This window comes from Hemicordylus capensis, chromosome 3 (assembly GCF_027244095.1).
Source record: "Hemicordylus capensis ecotype Gifberg chromosome 3, rHemCap1.1.pri, whole genome shotgun sequence".
NCBI classification, from domain to species: domain Eukaryota; kingdom Metazoa; phylum Chordata; class Lepidosauria; order Squamata; family Cordylidae; genus Hemicordylus; species Hemicordylus capensis.
The window spans coordinates 60,412,201-60,425,801 of NC_069659.1; the positions used below are offsets into that span (position 1 = coordinate 60,412,201).

At 43.4% G+C, this 13,601-nt stretch overlaps 1 protein-coding gene across 11 annotated transcripts in view; it reads left to right on the forward strand.

Annotated features, from left to right (window-relative positions):
* The window catches only part of PHLDB2 (pleckstrin homology like domain family B member 2), a 119,535-nt gene that overhangs the window by 18,741 nt on the left and 87,193 nt on the right, over positions 1-13,601 (forward strand). For all 11 annotated transcript variants that reach the window (XM_053307927.1, XM_053307925.1, XM_053307926.1 and 8 more), the window contains exon 2: positions 6,472-6,567. In XM_053307927.1, coding sequence (XP_053163902.1) covers positions 6,486-6,567 — 82 coding nt within the window. In that variant the 5' untranslated portion in view covers positions 6,472-6,485. The remainder of the gene's footprint in view (positions 1-6,471; positions 6,568-13,601) is intronic.

Here is a 13,601-nt window from a genome sequence, read left to right on the forward strand (position 1 = left end):
ACATATATTTATTCTGACTATTATCTAGACCAGTTACAAACTTGCTTTAGAGCTGGCTATGGGGTTGAGACAGCCTTGGTCGGCCTGATAGATGACCTTTACCGGGGAATTGACAGAGGGAGTGTGGCTCTGCTGGTTCTTCTGGATCTCACGGTGGCATTCGAGACCATTGACCATGCTATCCTTCTGGATCGCCTGGGGGAGTTGGGAATAGAAGTTCCTACTTCTTGGGTAGATTCCAGATGGTGGAGCTTGGTGACAGTTGCTCCTCAAAACAGGTGCTGTTATATGGAGTCCCTCAGGGCTCCATTCTGTCACCAATACTTTTTAACATCTACATGAAACCGCTGGCTGAGGCAATCAGGAGGTTTGGTGCTGGGTGTTCAGTATGCTGATGACACCCAAATCTACTTCTCCTGTTCATCTTCAGGAAATGGCACTCATTCTCTAAATGCCTGCCTACAGGCAGTAATGGGCTGGATGAGGGAGAACAAATTGAAGCTGAATTCAAGCAAGACGGAGGTGCTCATTGTGAGGGCTCAGAATCTGAGGGGTGAGTTAGATCTTCCTGTGCTGGATGGAGTTACACTCCCCCAGAAGGAGCAGGTGCACAGCTTGGAAGTACTCCTGGACCCAGGCCTCACCCTGGTATTTCAGATGGAGGCCATGGCCAGGAGTGCTTTCTATCAGCTTCAGCTGATTCGACAGCTGTGCCCATTCCTTGAAGAGGATGACCTCAAAACAGTGGTGCACCAGCTGGTAACCTCCCGGCTTGACTACTGCAATGTGCTCTACGTGGGGCTACCTTTGTACGTAGTCCGGAAACTTCAGTTAGTTCAGAATGTGGCAGCCAGAGAATCCAAGCAACCCGGAGAGACCATATTATGCCTGTCTTGAAAGAATTACACTGGCTGCCGATATGTTTCCAGGCAAAATACAAAGTGCTGGTTATTACCTTTAAAGCCCTGAATGGCTTGAGTCCAAGATATCTTAGAGAGTGCCTTTTTTTACATTATCCCCACCACACGTTAAGGTCATCTGAGGAGGTCCATCTCCAGTTATCACTGGTTCGTTTGGTGACTACTCAGAGGTGGGCCTTCTCTGTGGCTGCTCCCGGGCTGTGGAATGCACTCCCAGCAGAAATTCGTAATCTTAATTTCTTACTGACCTTCAAGAGAGCCCTAAAACCCCATCTGTTTGGCCTGGCCTTTCAGGGTTTTTACTTAGTTTTAATTGTTTTAATGCTAACCTGATTTTCAGGGTTTTAATTGTTATGATAGTTTAATTGGTTTTTAAGATGTTTTTTAATTGGTGTTAATATTTATATTTCTGTTTTAATTGTTATTGGTTTTAATGGTTTCTGTTTTTAACTGTAAACCGCCCTGAGCCTTTCGGAAGGGCAGTATTAAAAAAAAAATCAGATAAATAAATAAATAAATATTGTTTATATTCTATTTTTCAATAAAAAGCATTCTTAAAGTGATGTACATAGCAAAAAGAATGAGAAGATGGTTCCAAAGGGACTCACAGTCTAAGGAAGACACTAGCAAACAGCCACTGGGAGGGACATGATGCTCGGTTGAACAGGGACAGTTGCTCTCCTGCTAAATACAAGAGCCACTGTTAAAAGGTGCTTCTTGTAATACATAGCATTACAGCCTGTGCAGTGCTTAATTTCTAGAAAGGGAGATGTTTGGGTTCCACTCTATCTTGAAAAACACAATCTGATCTGGAAGTTGTCCCCCTAATCCTAGAAATATAAGGAATTACTCTTGTGCCGTTACTAAGTGGTGAAGAAGAAATGCACTTTGCACATGTTCAGGGACCTCTTCACCTGTTCTTACTTCATCTCTTCCAGCATTGAGCCTTGGCACTGGAAAAAAATGCTAGGGTTGAGCCTTGGTGTGCTCTAGAACAAATTAACTGCAGAGGCTGTCTTGTCCTGCAGAGGCTAAGGATCCACAACCATTGGTAGAGAGGTGGAATACTGACAAACAATAGATTACACTGGGAGCATAGAACCAAAGAGGGGAAAATTTTCATTAGCATAAATTTTATTTATTTGTTATTTATATTTTTACACCACCCTTCATCCAAAGATTCCAAGGCGGTTAACAACAAGATAACCCTCAAATAAAAACAAACTGCTAAAACAAAAGTACAGCTACATTAAAAAGAGAGGCGGGGGCCATTCATTGGCCAAATGCCTTCTTGAAAGTCTTCAGTGCCCTTAAACTGGGCTGTGTAAACGACACTATTGTGTGAATAGCAACTCACTGGTGAACGCACAGAGTTCGTTAGTTGCATCTCATGGCTTCCAGTCATAATTATGTTCCTTATCAAGAGTCAGTAAACTCAAATTACTATTCCATAGATTGATAATCAGTGCCTAGTTGCCCCCAGGGCAGTTGTTGGTTTATTGCTCAAGTCCAAATAATTAAATTGTAGATGGTTAGTTTTCATATTTCCCATGAATGGATTCACACGTCACAGTGAACCAGTGGCTCAGTTGAACTGCCAGTTCCTGGAGTATGCATGAGAGCCTGGTGTTGGGAAGGCTATGTCGACATTGACCATAACATGCGAACCTACGGCAAACCTGCCAAAGTCAGCATATTCTGCCCTCCTTGCAGTCCGGAATCCAACATATGTAACCAAGATTTGAAGTGGGGGACTGTAGCGAATTATAGCCTTAGCCTCAGAGTAAGCTCATGTGAGGGAAATAAATGCTAAATCATCCCTGCTGAGCTTTCTGGCAAAGGCTACTCCTAAAACTCTTTTGTATTTCTGGTAGGTTCAGAAATGGCTGCCACCCCCATTACATAGCTTGAACCTCCCTGGGCTTGGGGTGGAATTCCCAGGGGAAAACCCTATTTTGTTTTTGGAAAAGTACAATAATCTTCCATGTGCAAGCCTACACGTGGTGAGAAAACTGGTAGCTGCTGAATTTCTGAGGACGTGTCTGCACCAGAGCAAAACCCCCTTTCAGCCTCGCCCTTTCTCCTCAGTAAAAAATTCCACTTGGAGAGGCTGTTTTACTTAAATGCTACAGACTGCTTCTGTCTGAGGTTTTCTCAGCTTTTAGTTATGAGTAAAAATACTCAGTCTTTTTACAAATACTTGCATTTTGCAAAATGCACCCCAGGTGATGTTGGGGTGGCACACTTTAGAAATCATGGTTACCCAGTTGCAAGGAACAGGTATGTAGAAAAATTCAAAAGCACCTTTAAAAGCTTACAGAATCTTTTGCAATGCCCTGCTTGGATGGGTAAAGGTTAGTGTTTCTTAGTTTAGTTATGTTACAGATAAACAATAATAGACCAATATCGGGTATATACAAAGTGCATGCAAAAGAAACTGCAAGTCTAATGCAAAATCTGACTAAAAAAACTTCCCTTAGACTAAACTTCCCAAGCCAAAGCCCAGGCTTCCTTTTTCTTGAACTCACCCAAACCCTGGTTGAGAATTCAAGTTCCTGCAGTTCTATCTTCCAGGAACTGCAGCCATCTTCCTGCAGCCATCCTCCATAGCCGCATGTGCGTTCCTGCACCTCCAGCCCAGCTTCTTCTAACAAATAAACCTACCTTCTTCCCAACAGCTCTCAAGCTCCTACCCACCTGGGTCACTGATTGGCCAAGCCCTGGAGTTCACCAGGCTGTCAGTTAGGACAGGGTTCACTTCCGGTTAACTCTTTAGGGGTGGGGTGGCTGATCACTAGAGGGACTGCAAGGAGGGCAAAATATGCTGACATTGGCAGGTCTGCCAGGCACACTCAACATTGGCACAGCCTTCCTGACACTGAAAGTCAGCCTTACACATGCGCTCATGGAACTGGTGTTTCAGCCGAGCTGCAAGTTCACTGTGAAGTGTGAACCCACCCTTACATAACTATTTGCAAGTATTGTCTTATATTGTGTAATAGCTGTAATGTAAAATACAGTCATCCCTCACCAACCATGAGGATTCCGTTACTGGAAATCCTTGCAGTTGGCAAATTCATGGTAGACAGACTATTGGAATCAATGGCAAATGGGATTAGGGGAATCGCAGTCGCAAAATACAGTAAAAAAATTAGCAAAAACCCAGTAAAATGCATTAAACCCCTCCCCCGCAAAATCACCTCTGAACCCCCAGAAATCACCCCGACCCCCAGAAATCGCAATCCCCCCTTATTTTAAAAAAATTGTGAGACCTGCCACAATTTCACAGTCACAGATACTTAAAATTGTGATTGGGAGACCCATGGCTGGCGAGGGAATACTGTCATAACAGATGTGAATGCACTTTAGTGTTTCACAATAAATGACTTTGTGTTTGTCGTATTTATTCTAGCGGGTTTCGGAATCCTTTTCTTGCATATTTGTAAGTTTTAAAATATGTTTTTCTTCATATAAGGTTATAGAAGCCAAGCCTGGGGGAAAGGTCCTTCTTTTCCTTTTAATAAAATTCCCTCAGAAACTTCAAATAAAAATAATTCTTCGACTGTATTTTCTACAACTTGGCTCATGCATCCATTTTGAAGAAGAATTGGTGAAGGCAGAGCTGTTGGAATGAAAGTTTGTTCCCATTTTCTTATACTAATTGCATTTAACACCTTTGATCTTTCTTGAATGTTCTTCAAACATTCATGTCTTAAATCCTGCACATAAGATACCATGCTGAGATAAATATTTTTTTAATTTTTTTAAAATTCATGTGCTGAACCTGCTGGCCCAAGTGTTGCATGCCAGTGAAATGGAGTGCTGAAAATAAATATTAATTCCCCCGCATTATGATCCTGTCTAACGATGCTACACGCTTCTCCAGTTCCCTTGGAAGTATCATTTTGAAAGGAAAAGATGAAAGAGGGTTTAAGCTGGTCTGGCTGTTGGTGGCCTGCAATGATCAGGGCGGGATTTGTGAGGAGTTTTTAGTAACTTAAAAAATATATATTTTGTCGTTCTTAATTTGTTGTTATGTACCCTGTGCCTTTGAGACAGATCAGACAAAACACTTGAATAAATAAATGGGTGGAAAGAAGGTCAATTTGATGAAGAATTTGCTCATGCTTTAGCTTACATGGGTTAGTCAAATGGAAAATAAAGCTTAGCAATATGCACTCTGATACAAAGATCTGTTTTTCATGGGTGAATTGAAACTCATATTTGGAGTTTTGCTGCTTGTAGTGGCCTCCCTATTCATTGCAGTGGAGGCAACCAGTAGCACATGCAAAATACATGACCACGTGGATTGGCTTCTTCTGTCAAAATGAATGCAAGTGACACATACACGAACTCCATGTGCTCATTGGTGCATATGGAACTCTTGGTTTGAATGACAGTGCGGTCGTTCCCATGACCAGGTGGGTGGGGCGGGGGAGGGCTTCCCAAACCTTGGCTTCCCCCAAATGATCCTCAGAAGCCTGGTGTGAGTGTGTTCCACGCTCCCACACAATCAGCCCAGCTCCGTGCAGAGCAGGGTTGATCACTCTGAGGCCGGGACTTGTCCCGGTCTCCAAGAATCTCACAGTGCACCACGTGAGTGTGTGGTACATTGTGGGGATCCCCCCAGTGATGGCCAGCAGTCTGTTCCTGTGCCAGCACCAGCTGGGAGCAGCCAGCGTTCACACACAAGAAGTTAGCCCAAGTTACTGTAAGGATGTGCTCCCACCCTTAACCTCAGCTAACCAGGGGGCTTCATAAACCGGTTTGTCGCCGTGGCACCGTCAGAATCCGTGTGGATCCCCGCTATTCTCACGGGCAGCCAAGCCCAGACATGGCTCCTTAGCTTCTCTTGGTTGCTCATGAGAACAGCCCCAGTGTTTATTTATTTATTTATTTATTTATTTTTAAATGAACATTTTTCATCAAATAAATTTCAACATCTCTCTTTATGATGTTTGGTGATCCTGTCAGAATACCATAAAACTAATTTATTCTTTGGCTTCCCCCCTGCCCCCTTTGCTGCTTAAATTAATTTTTTTATTGGCTATTAACCCTTGCTAACTGCACAAAGAGACACCTTTTAAAGTGGTGATTCTCTTATATGTAGCAGGGGCAGAGCAACTTGCCCTATCCAGCCCCAGCACAGCATCCCTTCAGTGGCTGTTTCTGGTGTCTGCTTTATGTTTCTTTTTAGACTGTGAGCCCTTTGGGGACAGGAGACCATCTTATTTATGTGTTATTTATTTTCCTATGTAAACTGCTTTGAGAGCTTTGGTTGAAGAGCGCTATATAAATATTCATTGTTGTCATCGTCGTAATTATTAGTCTTAGCTATTATTATTATTTGCTTTTGTTTTGCTGTTTCCTTTTTTGTTTTTATTATTATGTTAACTTTGATTTTAAACATGTGAGCCACTTTGTAGATTTTTTAAAATTTAAAATGCAGGATATAAATGTTTTAATAAATAGATTTGGTGTATGATTTCAAAGTATTGATTAACATTCCCATTGTCAGTTTATTTAAACAGCATTCTTGTTTTATTTACAGGTGTCAGCATTTACATGGTTCCATCTAACTGGGTTGTAATCATCTCTTTTGCAGCAAGCAACATGTTATCAAATAGAAATAATCTTGCCTACCAAGGTATGAGATGTGTTATTTTCCTTTATGGGTGCATTTCTACAACTACTATTTATATACTGCTATTCAACAAAAGTGTCCTCAAAGCATTTTACATATAAAGATAATAATAAGATTATTTCCTTAACATTTCATGGTTCAGGCTACTTCAAGGCCAAATTATACTGGCACAATTGTGCCATTAGAATTATTATAAGCCCTGAACTTTCTATTGCTTGAAACCATTTGTCTGATCTGCCTGGCCATCAGGACACGTTCTCTAGGTGACAAGGGACATCTCCCCTGCAAATTTGGTGAAGATCCATTGGAAAATGGCTTAGATAGACTAATTTAAAGTTTTTCCCTTTTGAACAGGGGTTTAAAAGGTTGCCTGAGGAAGTGCTGTTTAAATGATGTTGCAGTCCTTTTGCATAACTTCAGCCTTTAGACTTCATGCCATAAAAATGCCTTTTGTATATCTCCCCGGGACCCAGTTGATTGTTGTTTTACAATTGATCCTCAAAGTTGCGTTTTAAGAGGCAGAAAAATGCATTTTCAGTGCAAACAGAAGCTGTGTCATAGCAAGTTTGAGGTTACAGTGCTGACAAGACTACCCATAAAACACATAGCAGCTGAATTGCTGCCCTGACCCTGCCCTGTCCCACCCATATCACTCTGTTGACTTCCTGTCCCCACCCTGCTGCCTGCTGGCTATGCTCCCGCCCACCGCTTGCCTCGCCCCCCCGGCATTCTTTGACGGCTGTCCCACCCTCCACTCCCAGTGCTCAGATGGCTTTCGCACATATGTGGATTCTGCACATGTGTGGAGGCCATCTGAGCCCTGGGGGTGGGGCAGCTGGCAGGGAACACTCCCGCCTGCCTCTCTGCCTTGGCGCTTGCTCCTCACCCGTTCTGGTGCATGTTTCGCTCCGGCCTTGGCAAGCTGGTGTTTGTGAACACAAGCCGGAGTCTGCATGTGTGCGGAGGTCATCTGAGCCCTGGGTGGGGCAGCTGGCAGGGAATGCTGGCTTGCCAAAAGGAGTATGCAAGAATGGGCGAGGTGTGTTTGTGCCTTTCTTCATTTGTGTGTGTGTGTGTGTGCGTGTGCGTGTGTGCATGTGCTGGTAAGGGTTATGTTAAAACCCAGATTTTGCCTTGGGCTTTAAGTGGGACATTGGGCTGGGGATGGATGGATCCAGGAGACATTTTAAAAGGTGCAGTTTCCCTAATCACTTCCTAGAGATGCTCATGGTGAATTTTTGCCTGATGCAACTCTGATCAAGGCAGAGTGTGGGTGCACGGAGCTTCATTTCTAAAGCCATCATCAAATACCAGACTGTACAAAGTCTTTACAGCTTATATGGCGTGGAAGTTAAGATGGTGGGCACCTTAACTTGCAATTTCTGTTCTTTTTAGGGCACAAGTGAAAATGTAAAGCAACTTAACTCTCATTTTAAACTGAAGTTTTTTTGCATTACTGAATTGCTGTATTACCCTAGTCAAATGTACTCCAACTCAGGAGTGTAGGGATAATGGAGTGGGGAAGGGGGACAATCACCCCTGTACTGTGTATGTGCATGGGGTGTGTGTATGTGTGTGGGCCACCAAGGTGTCCCAGGGCACTCCAGTCATCTCCCTACATTATCCTGTGTGTTTTTAAAATTTCGGTGTACAAATGTATTCAACAATTGAAGTTTCTTAAAGGCCAAACTTTTGCCATAATCAGGTGTATTTCGACTAGAGTGGGGGAGAGGGGACAAATGCCCCTGGGCTGCATGTGTGTGTGTGTATCTGGGAGCTCCAAAGTTGCCCCCTTGTCCCCCACCCCCAGGTCATCCCAGTCTCCCCCTGCTCCATTCTCCTCCACCGTACAGGGGATGAACGCATGGCACACCCTTGCCTTCTCCAGCCAGCAAAGCCCTTTCTTTATCAGCTAGGAGCTTCCTTCCTCCTCTCTTGTGAGGGAGAACCTAGCTGGTGAAGAAAGCACTGCTGGCTGGAGAGGTTGAGGTGCCACCATGTGTTCGTACCCTGTGCCAGCCACATCTATTCCAACTGCATCATCATGCACCAGCATGCCTGCATCATCAGTGGTAGCCTGGGCACCCTGTCCCGGTGACACTAATAACCTTGCTAAGCCCCTGCTCCAACTTGGGTACATTTAACTCAGATATAGCTTTCACAAGGATATGTCTGTAAGCCCCACCTCATTCTGACATGTGCTGAAACCCTACCCCCATGCTGTGTCTGAATATAGCATTTGTCTGAGGAGACATGGCTTGTTGCTGTGGAAACAGGCTTGCTGGTGTACTCTTGATACACCAAGAGGTTTTTTTTTGCATTACTGTACCAAGATACAAACTCCACACTTTGCCATAATGCCTACATAGATGAAATATTGAAATGCATGATTAGGATCTGTGTATATTAGAGCTGTAAGGAAGCACTTCCAATCACATTAAAAAGCAAAACACATGCAGATTGCAAACTAATTTGGCCCATAATAATTCATTGTATAGCCTTGGTATTTGAATGCATTCCATACAAGAATAAGGTTCACTTTGTTGGTCCCATAATGCTGAGTCTCCAATAAAAAACCTATTTTAAGAACCAAACAGGTAGGATAAAACAATGCTCCTGTATAGCTTTAACTAGCACATTCTTGCTTATACAGATGAGGCAAGCACTCTGCAATGAAAGTTAATCAATTTAAACTCTGGTTGACCTCCAGCTGGAGAAAGTTCTTCTTACACCTATGAAAACAACTGTTTCATCTGTACTAAGTAGGAAGTGCCAGTAAAGCCATTTGAGAAGTCATAGTGCTGCAGGAAAATGTAATAGCAAAAACAGCTCATTAAAATTAAACCTGGATATATCAATGTGGCAGGATAGGAAAATCCACACTACATTTATATTAATTAATTATATTAATTAATTAATTAATTAATTAATTAAAATGTAGTGTGGATTTTCCTATCCTGCCACATTAATTAATTAATTAATTAATTGAATTTCTATACCGCCTGATATAGAAATCTCCAGGCAAATTAAAGTATGATATAAAATGTAAAACATTTAAAATTCATAAAACAGATAAAAATCACAATAGATAAAAACACATTAAAATTTAAATTTCATTTAAAAGCCTGGGAAAACAGATACATCTTCAGGGTCTTCCTGAAAACAAACAGAGAAGGAGATGCTCTTATTTCATCAGGGAATGCATTCCAAAGCCCTGGAGCAGCCACAGAGAAGGCTCGGTCCCAAGTTGTCACCAAACGAGTTGGCAGCAACTCTAACCGGACCTCTCCAGATGATCTTAATAGGCGACAGAGTTCACAACAGAGAAGGCGCTCTCTTAAGTACTCTGGACCCAAGCCACAAAGGGCTTTATAGGTAATAACCAGCACGTTGTATTTCGTACCGAAATGTATCAGCAGCCAGTGCAGTTTTTTTAGAATCGGTGTTATATGGTCCCTTTGGGTAAACCCAGAGACCAGTCTGGCTGCTGCATTCTGTACCAATTGCAGTTTCCAAACTACTTACAAAGGTAGCCCCACATAGGTGCATTACAGTAGTCAAGTCTGTTAGTAGGAAATTCTATTACTAGGAAATACTGCCTATTAGTAGGAAATATACTGTGCCTTACTGTTTTCCCTGTTCATTACTTCAGATAAAAAAGACTGATTACTTATGTGCTATAGCCCTATGTAGCTCTCAGTCATAGGATAAGATGACTTTTAAAAAATTGTAACTAGGTGTCACAATTGATATGATGCAGAAGACTGTGACTGAATCTCCTGATGTCTTCTATAAAGTTTTAAAGCAGCTGCAAGCTAAAGGGACAAGATGGGATTGGGGTAACAATTCTTAAGCAGGGGAGATTAATCCTTTCCTTCTCTGTTTTCCCCCTAATCAAAATTGCCCCCTTCTTGAAAAACTGCTGTTAGTCCCATTGGGGAAGAATAGTCACAAGAGACACAACAGGCTCCCCCCCCACCGCCCCCTCAGCCGCCCAGTGAAGTTCATAGCAGCTTGTGGAGGCTAACTTGATTGGGGGAAAGAGGTAACATGCACTATTCTCTCCAAACTCACTGCCCTCATCTAATTCAGCCCCTGCTAATCACCACAGCTGCTTTTACACTTTAAAAAATGGCATTGGGAGATCGAATCATTGATTTTCTGCATCATGGCAAGTTTGGCCCTGGTTAAAAGAAAGAAAGAAAAATGGGAATACATAGAAAATAATCAGTGGGAACATATAGACATCCATATCAGGACCACTACTATTTTGTGTCCCAATAAGAGAACCTCACCAAAAGTACTGCAGTGCTAACTCAGACAAAAAGCCTGCTTAGCATAGAAGTCTTCCTAAAGCAGAAGTCTTGGAGAAAATATGTGCTATATATTTGTGTGTGTGTGTGTTTTCATTTGGGGGACTTGAGGAAGCTGCTTCGCAGAGCAAACTTAGTTATGAGTGATGAAATGCAAGATCATTCATAAAAATAGAATGGAAAAGGAAGCAGTAGGATAACTTACAGCCAGATAAAATTATACATAAAAGCTAAGAATGTAAAGACCTCTATGAATAAAAAGGTCCTTTTGTGGTCCTGGAAAGACATCACTCAGGGCCAGATGAGCCCTCTTGGGGAGCACATCCCAAAGACTGGGTGACACAGAGAAGGCCCTGTCATGTGTCACCACCTGCCCCATCTCTGAAGGCAGTAGAACCTGCAGAAGGATCTCAGAAGCAAATCAGGCAGGTTTTTCTGGAAATATTAAGGTACTAGCTGGGCTGGGCACAGAGCATCTGCACCTTTAGTTTGCCACAGCCATTTTCTCTCTCTTCCCCTTCCCGCCACCAGCGCTTATTTTCCCGGCCAGTCAGCCACCTGGCTGCCCTCCTGCCAGCTGCCTTGGCTCGCTGGCCCACGACTTCCTCCTGCCAGCCAACCCGGCACCTCCCGCTGGTGGCCGCCTTTTCTCACCTTCTGGCCGGTCCGCCACACTACCTCTGGCCGGCCTGCCGCACCTCCTCCTGCTGCCAGCCACCATAGCTATTTTCTTCCCTGTTGCTATCTGGGCAGCTACTCATGAACTCTCACGAGAGCTGCCACACATGGGATTAGCCACAGGTATGTCTTAGCGAATTATATATAAAAATACTAGTCTCAGGCCATTTAGGACATTAAGATTAAAACTGCTTGCATAGTGGTAGTCTGTCCTCACACCTTAATGATAAATTTCACACAAATCACTCAAAGAACAATAACAGTGCAGCAAATAAAAACAACAACAACAACCTAGTGCCAAAATATTTCCCAGTATTACTTCACCTTTTCCTAGTCAATGTGGTGAAACAGAGCAAAGTATTTACATATTGTTAAATACCTCACTCCATTTCACCAGCACATTGACTAGGAAAAGGTGAAGTAAAACTTGGAAATATTTTGTCACAAATTGCTTTTTATTTTCTGCACTGTTATTGTAGTTTGAGTGGTTTGTGTGAAATTTGTGATTAAGGTATGAGGATAGGCTACCACTACGCAAGCAATTGAACACACAACACATCATGTGAATGTGGCCCAAATAGAAATTGGAAATAGAAAGTTTGGAATAGGACATGCAATACTGGAGATCAGAACACTGGACTAAAGGATGGGCATAAGAAATACCTAAGATTACAAAATCCTCAATTACTCTTCTATGTTTGAACTGTTGGTTAAATTTTACCAGATACTTTTATATCTTTCTGAGTAGTTCTCACACGCAGGCTAAGGAGGCCTAGCCCGGCTCCTGGCAGCGGCATGGCAGCAAACTCGCCTCCGGAGCCTGCCTCCAAAACGAGGTTAAAGAGAGCAAGCTCCATTTTTCTGCTTGTCTGCGAGCCCCGGCTGCTTGCATCCAGGGCTGGGAGATGCCGGGGCTTCCAGCTGGCATCGTGGGAATCCCCACACTGCACTGCATACTCCCGCAGTGCATTATGGGAACTTTGGGGGCAGGGTAATGCCCAGCCCCAAACCCTCCACATTGCTGGGTACAGCTGGCAATTGTCTGGACAAGCAATCTGCCCATCAGCAAAGACAGAGGGATCATCTGTTGGGAGGTAAATGCTAGCCGCAAGGGATGTGCACTGAACCGGGCGGGGTTGTAGGCGGGGGTGCGGGTGTTCTGCTTTAAGGGCGGGGGCGGGTGCACTTACCCTTCCTTCTGGTTTCCCCATGCCAGCGCTCTGTGTTTTAAAAGTCCACTAGGGCGACAGCGTACCTCCTTGCCTATCATCTCATGCCTATGACATGCCTGTGTATGCATCCGGCGCGCACAGGTGTGTTGGATACTTCTGCCTATGTCCGGTAAAGGTAGCAACAGGGAGGCAGGGAGGTAAGCTGCCACCCTGGTGGACTTTTAAAACACAGAGTGCCGGTGGGGGGAAAGCAGAGAGAGGGGTAAGTGCACCTTCCCCCTTAAAGCAGACCCCCCCCCCGCCTTCAAACTGCCCACTGTTTGAACCGGTTCTGAGGCCCATAAAGGGCCTCCGAACCAGTTCCATGCACATCCCTACTAGCCTCCTTCCTCCCCACTCTCACTTGAGCCCTTTCCCACTGATCATGAGAAAGTGCTCGATCTCTCTGCTGATTTTGGCTTTTCCTGCTAGAAAGAAAAATAAACACTCCTTTTGGGATCTTGCTTATAACTTTTAAATAAATCATTCACAATATTTTAAAGTGATCTTTAAAATTATATTAGGCTTATTTGGAACTGTAGCTCAGCTTCTTAAACTTGTTTTGAATATCTAGTTTTATCCCTGGAATATGTGTGGAATAATAATAATGAGTGCTGCTTCTGAACTTGTGCTTCCCCAATCCACCATATTTGTGATCATGCTGTTTCATGGAAAGTTGTAGATCGTAACAGGTCTTGAACAGGAAAGTTGTAGATCATCAACTATCAAGGAAGCCAGCATGTTGAGCAAAAGTTAGTTATATTTCTATCCCAACCTCCCTCCAAGGAGGACAGTCCCAAGATTACCAGCGAGTTTCATGGCCGAGTGGGGATTC